This window comes from Rhynchophorus ferrugineus, unplaced genomic scaffold (assembly GCF_030347505.1).
Source record: "Rhynchophorus ferrugineus isolate W39M unplaced genomic scaffold, kcgeb_rfMv2 rfM2, whole genome shotgun sequence".
Lineage (NCBI taxonomy): Eukaryota > Metazoa > Arthropoda > Insecta > Coleoptera > Curculionidae > Rhynchophorus > Rhynchophorus ferrugineus.
The window spans coordinates 35,088,821-35,101,184 of NW_027472581.1; the positions used below are offsets into that span (position 1 = coordinate 35,088,821).

General features: G+C 32.1%; 1 protein-coding gene across 1 annotated transcript in view; it reads left to right on the top strand.

Annotated features, from left to right (window-relative positions):
• The window catches only part of LOC143191921 (uncharacterized), a 61,044-nt gene that overhangs the window by 40,316 nt on the left and 8,364 nt on the right, over positions 1-12,364 (top strand). Inside the window, exon 2 of the mRNA XM_076397366.1 lies at positions 5,708-5,894. Coding sequence (XP_076253481.1) covers positions 5,708-5,894 — 187 coding nt within the window. The remainder of the gene's footprint in view (positions 1-5,707; positions 5,895-12,364) is intronic.

Below are 12,364 nucleotides of genomic sequence, written 5' to 3' on the forward strand. Positions count from 1 at the left end.
TTATACTAACTTGCGATGATAGAGGTCGATGTTTGCCATTGCTAATGTTGAACCCATTAAGAAGCGTTTAGGTCATCCCCAAAACACGCCCACGAATTGCTGAAATTTTAACTACCTTTGAGTAAATGACTGAAGGATAATTAAACTGTTTTATTTGTCTTTACAGGATCAGTTACCAAAAGAGCACTAATTGAACAATTAAAAACTTAATTAACAATTACCAAAAGGAGATACTATGTAAATATATTGTATCAATGGCCCTAATGTCATTTAAAGCAGTATTACTCTTAATTGCTCTTATTCAAATGATCACTGTTTTCATATTATATTGTTATATATTTATATATTGCAGTATATATCAAGTATACCTAATTATATCATTTGCTGAATTAAGGAACCTAATAATTAAGGAATACCCAATTTCTCAAGAAGAATCAGCGAAATATCTCGATATCTATCTCGATGGTAGGTTAAATTGGAAATATAATATGATACAAAAAGTTAGGCAGATTAGATCCAAATGAAATAATCTTACTGGTTAATCATAAGATCCTTCAAACTTGACTTATGAGCAAAGATATTGATTTATTTATCAATAACTAAGACTACTGGTATTTATAAGGTGCAAATATAGTGTTGCACTATCTCATTAAACCGACCAGTAATCGGACGCTGCCAAAACACCTGCTTCGATTAATTGCCAACGCTACGTAACCAACGAAGAACTGCACGATGACACCGAAAGTAAGTATAAATGAAAAGATTGTACTAAACGTATCTTACTAAAAGGGTTTATATTTTTAATAAATTAGGGGGATTACTTTCAAAAATGAATAACTTATATTTTAGTTCAAAATAATTCCTATTTCTTGATCACAATAGCGTGTATCTAACCTAATACGTCAAAAGAATAATTAATATGTTTAGGCACTTTTTACAGTTTAGAGTCTCCTTTTTACCAAATAGGGTTTATCTGGACTAAATCTACTGTTTAACGTGGATAGCGAACCACACTCCTTGACATTAAGCCTATCGACTGGCGAGGGACCAACTCGGAGATCATCCCCAAAACATCCGGTTTTACCCAGCCTGGTTACCGACAGGGATCATTTTCCTTGTCGTATTTTGCACTCTTTTATAAGAACAATAATAAATGTTAAACAATTACAAACATAAATTTACGACCATGCCCCAGCAACATTCAAACCCGCGACCATTGCAACAACAACAGCAGGAGGACTGCCGTTGGATTGGTTTGGACTGTGTACTGTCTATTTCTTGAATAAAAATAAAATTTTTATTATTTTTTTTTAAAAAGAGACGTTACTTTGACACTTATATACTTAAATTTAACTTACAACTATACTAGTAAATATAAAACAACCTGAGATTATTTCTTTATAAATCAATTATTTTTGATTAATATTTACTTTAAATAATACTTATTTAAAGTTCTTTAATATTAAAAATTTAATGGGAATATGGTCAATATATCCAAAATACAGTGAACTCACGCCATCATGATCAATAATTTACTATCACTATTTGTAAATTCGTTTTAGTAACTGACATTATTTCATTTCATTTTATTCATTATCATATCTCATTTTATTCTAGTTAAAAAGAGGCATAATGCTGTCTGATGCGGCTGAACATGTGACCTAATCAATCTATAATCTAATAATTTATCTAGTCGCCAAATTATTCAAAACATCAGTTATGTGAAACATCAGAAGTTATACACCGACATTCGTTGTTTTATAGTTTTGCTTGTTTTGATAAATTTCAAATATAGGTAGCAATGCAATAACATCAGAGCGATCAATTTCAGAAATATTTTTGCGTTTTCTCTATAAGGATTTACAGTCCGCCATAAAATAAACCCGCATAGATGATCAATGGCTTACAATAAATAACAATAATATAAGCGAATAGAATTATTTTTCGGTGAATTAAATACATTTTAACTATACATAATCCCTAAGTGAAAGTAGAATGAGGTCATTCTATGGTATATTTGCAACAATTTTTGATTGCATAAGAGATTAATTCTTATATATCATTTTTTAATTTTATTTTGCAGCATTATCTATTTAATTATTATTGTGAATCTATGAGTAGGTTTACTGCTTTAAGGACCATTAATCATACGAGTAATACATTTTTAAACGATCAGGTAAGGTGAAAATAACGACACTCTTCGATACTGTTACTATTGTTATTCCCAGACACTAGAGTATAAAACACATAACATATATAACTTCTTGACGAGACCTCGTAAAAATTAAGATATATCTATAATTGTTTGTAACGCAACGATTTATTTTTATGTAAGTTTCGGACGATTATTGCTGTATTGTGTGGAGGGTTTTCTCTGCAGCCATAAGAGGATCTGATGGGGCTATGTCAATTTAATATATCTCTCGAGATAAAGGAGAAAGATTTGCGATGAATCTGGCCTGGGGCTGTTCTTTTTCTCCGACGATTCCGAAATTTACCACATCATTTCGTACAAAGACCAACTTAGTCGAGGGCTCTATTAAAACGTAATCAGTTCGCCAATGCTAACGAAAACGACATGTTATGAGGGCAGCCAAAAATATTAAGGATTTCAAGAAGGAATAATGAATCACAAATAGTTTTCGTGATTACCATGGCTGAAAAGTTCATATAACCTCATCATTGACTAAAAAAACGACTAAAAACGTTTTTATGACAAAAAATTTCATAGTAATAAATTTATTTAAAAGCTCATATTCTAAATCACTCTAAAAATCTTTAAATATCAATTAGGCATTAACGTGGATTGGCTTTTAAGGATGAAGCTGCTAAGGGTACTAATGGAGGGCTCCAGTAGTCACTCAGCAGTGGGTTCTTTACAGATACCTCAAAATGATTTAATTTTATTTTCTAATAGTTGTACCCTTCATGCTAATAAATTGTTTTAATATTAATACAGCAAGTGTCGGAATATATAATTTGTTTATTGAGATGAATACTTTTGGATTTTTCACGTAGTTTGTTCGAATTTGAATTGCAATCTGTCAACATCATATTGTAAGTTAGGATTGATTGTTCCACTATTGAACGACATACTTCGGTGGAGAACGACTTTCTCTAAACTCTTTAATTTATTATTTAGAACTTTCAATTCCGATTATTTATGTTCTAAATTATATTGTTTCTCTAGTACGTATGATTTGTTGTTGTTTGCTAGATGATATAAACATTTTTGAATCGTAATCAACAAAATGTGTGTTGACATTATATATTAAATTATATCTTAACATAATTTAATTATTGCAATTAAAAATAATTTTTGTATAACCCTTTCGGACATCCATTGATCACAGTAATTTACCATTTTACCATTTTATTTGTCCATTTATGGAACAATTACGTTTTATAATAGAATAGAAACTGCTAGATACTTATGTATATATTATTGTATTATTGTTATTGTTTAAACTATATATAACTGTGATTCAATACTTCACATATATAACATATATTAGCTGCTTCAAATTTCTTTTATTAGTATAAGGAGCTACCTTAACCACAACCTACATCACTTTGATTTCTTCAAATATAAAATATATTATATTACCCTTTAGTTGTAACTACTATTACTACTCTCATAGTGCAAAATATTTTATTCTGGATATCCAGAGCTTAATTAGTAGAAAATGAGACTTCAATAAGGTGCCATGCTCATTCACGTCCATTCTGATAAGGAAGAAGACTTTTAATATAGATTGAGGAATATTATTGATCTTCCTCGGTAGTCAAAGATTTATTTAGAAGATATGTTTGAGTTTTCTTTAAAAATTCCCTAATGTGGATGTAGCCTTGCGTATATTTTTAAGTCTGACGATATTAAATTACACAGCGGAACGTTTTTGCTCGAAATTGAAAATAATAAAAAATGGAAAAAGAATGACAATGCTACAGAAAAGCTACTAAAACTATTTACCGCTAATTTAATGCCTGAAAATGTCGCAAGCCGCACTTCAATAAAATGTTTTGGTTTGTAACAGGTCAATTGAAAAGTCCCCGGCCTGTCACATACATAAGGCTACTAGAATTAAATCCATATGTTTTTTAGTTAGCCCAAACCCCCAAAAGATGCGTGTATAAATTTGACAACTGTCGGATCATTAGTTTATGAATTATAACATTTTGAGTGAAGCAACTTTTGTTATTGTGAAAAAAATGGATAAAAAGAAATTTCGCGTGTTGATAAAATATTGATTTTTGAAGGAAAAGAATGCAGCTGAAGCAAAAACTTGGCTTGATGCCGATATTCCTCACACTGCCTCAGGTATGCTAAGCTTAGACGTGCTGAAATGAGCACCGAAGATGTTGAACGCAGTGGACGGCCAAAAGAGGTTGTTACCGATGAAAACATTTAAAAAATCCACAAAATGATTTTGAATTACCGTAAATTGAAATTGCGCATGGAATAATTTTTATTGACTTCCTTAAAGAAGGAAGGACCATAAACAGCGTTATTGGACCGTTTGATGGACCAAATCGCCGAAAAACGGCCGCATTTGAAGAAAACGAAGTGCTGCTTCACTAAGATAATGCACCGTATCACAAGTCAGTGGAAACGAAGTCAAAAATCCATGAATTGGACTTTGAATTGCTTCCTCATCCACCGTATTCTCCAGATATGGCCCGCAGCGACTATTTCCTGTCCTCAGATCTCAAAATTCGAATTATTCGAAATTTTTCGTCAAATAGAGAGGTGAAACTGAGGCCTATTTTGAAGCAAACGACAAATCGTACTACAAAAATTGTATCGAAAAGTTAGAGGGTCGCTATAATCAGTGTATCACCCTTGAAGGTAATTATGTTGAATAAATAAACTAATTTTGCCAAAAAAATGTGTTTTATTATGGTAGGTCGGGAACTTTTCAATTGACCTGTTATTATAGAACGGATACGAACGATTACGAAAGGTATATATGGAGTAGGTATAACATCTCCTATCTTCCATGCTTAATACTTATTCTAAGGTACGAAATTATCAATTATTTTTATAAAAATTATTATTTGATTAATAAAATCTTAAAACCTGCATAGATGGTTGATGTCGACTAGTTGGAACGTTTTCAACTAAACATAGGGAAATAATAATATTTTAGAGACTTCTGTTGATTGCTATTAAACCCTTTCTGTAGAAAATACTGGATAAAAAATACCTTAAAATATTTTATTATTATTTATAATATGCCAGTATTAGTAACAATAGTTGTCAAGAAATGTGCACTTAATGAACATAATGTACCAATAAAATTCAAATTTAAATAAATAGCTAAATCATCCTGTAGTATTGTTGAATAGTAGTATACAACAATATCTAATACAATATATACACTATTAGGGGTTAACAAACCCTAATATGCTGAAATAAACAGATTCAAATCTAAATAAATATATGTGCAATAGAAAGGCGCTGAATTAACTTAAAAGTAGTAAACATCATTAACAACATTAAATATTATCAAAACAGTTCTCTGAAAAACACTAGATTTATAATTAGTTCTTTTTTAATTACTGTTTATCTAAAATCAAAAATAATTAAGAATACTAATAAAATTATAAAAAATAAAACAATAATAATACATTTCCCAAATATATAAATTATTACTAATAAATAATGTTGAAAATAATTTAATTATATTCAAACTTTTTGTTTCAGATGTGGAACCTGGTATTTCTTATAGCCATCGTGCAACTCTATCACGTCACCTCCAAACCCATAGGCCCCACGGAGCCACCCCTGTGGTTCTATCCGCTCAGCGAACTGATTTGGCAGGCGCGGGCTGACGACGAACTGACAAAAAGCAAGAACTCCGACCAGTTTTTCAAAAACCTTCTGGCAAACGGTAAATAAATGAATAAGTTTAGCCTAACGATCTCATTAAAGCCACGAAAAAAATCCGCCCTCCCCCTCTTGAATCGTTTAGTCGTCAAAAGTAAATTAAATTCGATTAAATGTTCGGGCGATGACGATTGGCGGGGACAGGGCGAGGGGCACGAGAGGTCCGTTGTCAGTTCTGTTGCGCTTCAACTGGTGAAGTACAAAATCGGACGCAATTTACATAGAATTTACATGGATGATGAGCCGGTTGTGGATCGCGGTCTTAAGTATGAGGGAGTGACCATGAAGCGACTAAGCGGATTTGACTGGAGCAACTGATTTCATTAGTTTTTGCATATATTCTCGATTTTCGTTGAATAAACACTACCTGGAGACAGTTCAATTATAAACCAAACGATAGCACCTCGTTCTTGTTACCATAACGTCTTATTTAATCATTAAGAATATTAAGGTCGTTCTCTTTATTATTAAATAAAACTAAAAGCATTCACTAGGGTTAGTAAACTTCTGAAAATTAAGATAAGAGATGCATAATAATTATTATAATAATAAAAGTGTCTAATAAACATTTCTTAAGATTTAAACATAGTTTCCATTGCTTTTTCATACTCATTCTCATACTCAAACTTACCAGCTTGATAGCGCAGTGGTTAAGGAAACATGACGGTCTTTTTTAATTATATTAATTATTATAATGTTTTTTATAAATTACTCATTTAAATTATTTAAGTTTTAAGTTATCATTATTTTATTAATATTTCGTACATTTTACAATTTTCTCGTAACGTACACAATAAACTATTTGATACATGAAAAAGTTGTCCACGGTGTTTCTTTTTTATATTTTAGAGTCTCCTTTGTACCAACTAGGGTTTATCTGGATTGGACCTACTGAACCACGGTCTTCGGTATTAAACCTACCAACTGGCGAGTGGAGCCAACTTGGAGATCATCCCATGAAATATCCGGTCTTACCCAGCCTGATTACTGACGTGACTGGGATTATTTTCCCTGTCGGATTTTGCACTCTCGTCTAAGAGCAATTACCAACATAAATTTAAGAACATGTCCTAGCAGGATTCGAATCCACGACTATCGCAACAGCAGGACGACCGTCCTGTCGCCTTTATAATTGCGCCAACCAGGCCGGACACGTTGTTTCTGTTGAAGTAAATTTCCAAAATGAATTAATTTTGTTATAAAACTATCTTTTTTAAGATTACATCTTTCTAATTTTATATTTATATACTTAAGGAATATTTCGAAAATGGTTTAGGAATTTATTAATTAGCGAGAGGTATGTGTGTTTAACATCCAATCTTTTATTTGAATGCAACAGCTCTCGACTCTCTAAACAAATAGCTTCTGTGTTAGGCTTGATTTATTGTTTTGTTGAAAAATATTAAATGAAACAATAGAGTAGCGGATTTTTGCTTCAAAACGCCGCTACTGGAACATATAACTTATTGGAATAAATGTATGGCAACTACGTGCACTTGTTTTGAATGGTTTAAGCGATTTCAAGACGGCTGCGAGGATGTTGAAGATGATTTACTCTCGGATCGCTCGTTCTCTGCCAAAAACGAATGACATGAGCGAAAAAAAGTAATTTAGTTTTTTTAGTTTTTATTTTTCTGCAACTTCATTGTCCGTTAAATATTCGCGATTGTTGAAACTGTAACAGCTAACAACCAACGGCAAAATAAACATACAAAATTTGACATGCAATGTATGTTAGTCAAAATTGTAAAGGTTATATAAAAAAATCGCAGAAATATTTATACTGGCACTTTAGTGTAGTTAATAGTTTTAGTAGTTAATTAAAAATTTCAAACTTTTTTAAATATTTTTTTTCAGCAAGGCATATGTCAATTGAAATATTTTCTTTCCTTTAATTCAATCTAAAAGATGAACACTTTATTACTTATTAGTTGCTTGTATGTATTCTGATAATTTTTTCAGTTTTATTAGTCATTTATTGAAAAAAATTGGTACAATATATATTAGTCAGAATATTTGACACTTTTGTACAAGTCTTCCCATCTTTCTGCAACATGGCGATACTCTGTCGAAAGAACGATTAATTTGGCAGCGAGCTACGTACGCCAAGCGCCAGCGTTGTCATACTAAAGGTTGAGTTGCGCCTATTACTCACTACTGCTGTGTTTTTTTGCAACAAAATGTTGTTAAGTTTGGTTATTTTACTTTCGCAAAAGTATGCTATAACTGTTTTATTCAGTTTTAGAAGTTTGCAGTACTCTACACCTTGCTGTTCGCAATAGCACGAGACTTTACATAGCCAGATAGCTTTGGTGTGGATGTGAATGACTCCTTTTGAGACCTCCTTGTCATAATGTTGTAAGACTTTTCATCACCTGTCATAGTCCGTCACAAAAAACTATAGTTTTTGCGTGGTAATCAATGAAATAGCGATGTTGAAGCGATTCTATAGCGCAAAATATATTGTAAAATATATTTCCAAAAGTAATTCGTATTTAAAAAATACAAAATTCGTTTTAAACTTGGAGCAGACTTTTCCTTCTCGTTTAACCTTAGTTAAAAGGAAACAGAATGGTCTTTGATACGTCCGAACAAATAACAGAATCAATTAGAATATAAAACTCGATTTTGTTGGTGCTGGTCGACTCAACGACAAAACTTGTGAACCAAAAGTTTAAGCTAATTCCGGTAATATTGCGATGAGCTGACGTCATACTTAATAATCTGATGACCTGCAATGGCTGTATTCACATGTAAATGTTTGAAAATTGGTAAATGTGGGTTTAATGAGGATTTTTGAGCTAGATTTTTGTACAATAAGTTTTACATTTTTTTGTCTTCAAATTGTTAGGTTTCTGCAGGTCGTCCTTTATCATTGAAACCAAAAATTACCAATATATGAATTGTTGAATACAAAACCATCAATTGAGATAGGCCTCAGTATCACCATAAGTTTATAAAAGTATTTGGTTGGCTTTGGTAGCAGATTTTTTCAAACCAAATAACAAATGTAATGAATGTTAAACATTTTGTGAGTTCCATGATTAGTGTCTAAATATCCTGTATAATTTAATATTACTATATGGAAAACTGTTATTTAATGTAGAGTAATATCAAGAATATCAAAATCATCGAATTTAACAGTTAGGTTAGATTGTCTAACTGTTATTTACACTGATTTTTGACATATTCACCAATATATATCTGATCAAAATACATGCAAGTGCCAAATATATTATCTATTACAAATATTTTCGAAGAAACCCATGATGTTTTATATTTAAATATTAAACATATAGATTATATTTTCACCCTCCTAATATATATTTTTATAAAAATATAACAGTGATATTTTTTTCATGCACATAAGATATGCACAAATATCGCTCAAATTTCAATGAAATATATCCCCCTCTTCAGATGCTATTGCCCCCTTTTTCTCCACGATAAAATATTTACACGGAAAAATTTACCCATTCAGCAACAAAACTTACTTTACACAGTCGATTTCTTTAAATATATCACGCAAATGCGACGCATTACTTACATCCGAGTGAAATGTTAGTTTCTAAAAGGAGCCACGTTCGTGGAAAAAAGGAACGGATGGGGGAAGGACTCATTTAAACAAGGAGAAAATACATTCAGGAATACTCCGAAAAGTATGATAGTCAATGAACGAAATAATGGACGGGATTCTACTATATCCCACCTCCATCTTTTCCCGGTTTTGGGCTTATAGTTATGAAAACATATCTGTGTTATAATGGTAAATTTTCTCAGCTTGATATGTTGTTTAATTTTTTTTTGTCCTGTTATTAAAGTTGTCAATCTACCCAATTGGCAATAAGTATTTGTCAATTCTATATAATGTCATGTATTGGCCTATAAATTCGTTTTAAAGTAGTTTATTCAAAGTATTGTCCATCGATATCCGTCCCTATCTTTCGTGTAATTTAAGGATTTTGTCTCGAAAGTACGATTTTTTGGTATCTTCATTAGAAGTGAAACTCTGCTAAGACAGGTCACGACTCATATATCGAAACAAGTAATAATCAAAAGGAGCAAGGTCTGGAGAATACATCGGATGGGGTAGCAGTTCCGGTTTTAATGTTTCCAAGTATGTTTTCACCGGTTTTGCAATATATGATCGAACGTTGTCAAGTTAAAAAAATAGTGTTGTATCTTTACTCGTATTCCGGTTTTTTTTGTGCAATGCTCCACTCAAATGTAGTCAATTGTAGTCGATAGCGATTTGAGCCCTTTGATGGTTTCATCGAAAAATCCCTTCAACTTTTCTTCTTATTTTTTTTCTCTCCAGAACTCTCTTTGTCTTCGTTTTTATCGCCATTTTTAAAACATCCAAACCAGTAATCATATGTTTCGATCAAAAATAAAAAAGTAAAACTGGTGGCTGTACTCACACTCTTTCAGATTACCTTACACTGGCACTTTGGATCACACCTGTTTTAGGGTCCAGGATTTCAAGACGTAATACAGTGCGTCGACGATAGCATGCAGCACATTATTTTGAGAACTGTATTTGGCGTGTGTTCAGAGTCTAGAACATCTAATTTCGATTTAAAACTGCCAGTTGATATATCTCCATAAACTTTTTTCTATTTGCAGTACCACAAAAATGCTCATCAAAAAGAAAAAATTATAATTGGAGGTGATTTAACATAAAATACAAGATGGGGATCCAGAATGACAACAACTAAAGGCAATGAACTGCATAAAGCAGCTACTGAACTAAGACGTAGTTACATGTCAACAGGAAAACCAACTTATTGGCCGATTGATCAAGAGAAAACCCCAGACCTGTTAGATTTCTTCATACTAAGAAACATAACATCCAACTATATAAAAATCGAAAATTTTGAGCTAAGTTCATATCATATGCCAGTGATTCTGGCGTTGCGCAAAAATATAATAAGAAAAGAAAGAAATCCAACATTAACAAACAAGAGAACAGACTGGGAAGGATTTGTTGAATAATTGAACAAACGAATTCAACTAAATGTACGCCTCAAGACAACTGGACAATTAAATCTTGAAGCAGAAAAATTCGTAGTAGATATTCAACAAGCTGCTTGGAATAATACTCCAGAACTTAAGAGAACAACTAAAGGAATTAACTACCCAAAAGGAGTGAAGGAAATGGTAGCTGAAAACCGTAAATTACGAAAAAAATGGCAACAAAACAGAACACCGGAAAATAAAAATAGTTTAAACAATATAACCCAAAGACTGAAAAGAGAAATACTGGAAATGAAAAACAAAACCATAAATGAATATCTCAGAAATTTAACAGATGATAAAGAAACTGATTACTCACTCTGGAAAGCCACAAAATATCTAAAGCGCCCATGTCTACACAGTCCACCTATAAGAGAGACCTATGTGGGAATTGGGCACGTGACAATCGCCAAAAATCATTTGCTGAATATCTAGAAAAAATTATCAAACCAAACGAAACTAATATTGAACATAATTTGCCGGACATGGAAGCTGAAAATTCGATGATTGTATTAGTCACGCCGAATCAAGAGTAAACCAAAGTTATTAAAACTGACATTAACGCCAGGAAATCACCAGGCTACGATTTAATAACAGGAGAATTACTGCAAAAACTACCAAGAAAGGGAATTATAAAACTCACCAACTTGATCAATAGAGCATTTAGATTAAAACAGATCCTAGACATTTCGAAGATGGCGGAAATTATAATGATCCCAAAACCTGGGAAGTCACCAAACGAAAAAAATACTATAGACCTATATCACTGCTGCCAGTAATATCTAAGGTTTTTGAAAAACTCCTGTTGAAAAGAATAAAATTTTACTGTATAAAATAAATTGCTATTATATAAGCAAATATTGAAACCTATATGGACATACGGAGTTCAATTATGGGGATATTCTGCAAAGAGTAACATTAGTAAAATACAAATTTTTCAGAACACATTTCTGAGAGGTATTGTGGGTGCACCCAAATACTATAGAACTGATTACCTACATCCAGACCTTCAGATACCCACAGAGAGTCAAGAAATCAAGAGAATTGCAAGGGGGCATGAGGAAAGACTCCATTCTCATACTAACATTGAAATATTGCAACTTTTGGATACCACCAGAACAGGACACGGACTCAAAAGAATCAAACCATCTGATCTTGTGTAGTGTTGTGTAGTGAGGTGCATATATTTAAAAATTCAGCAGTGACATGTATAAACATTATTTCACCAGAGACTGAGTTAGGGCCGATGGGTCCTCCTAGTTATATACGTAGATTTAAGTTAGCATAAAGACAAATTGTAGGTTAGACGGAAACGACTAGTAACAATATATTAATTAAATAATAAAAAAAGAAACGGGGTTTCATTTGAAAACATGATTTTGTATCCAAAGTAGGCGTAATTATTTTTAAACATTTTTAAGCGCTTTTCAAGAGCTCATAGTTATTTTTATAAAGTTC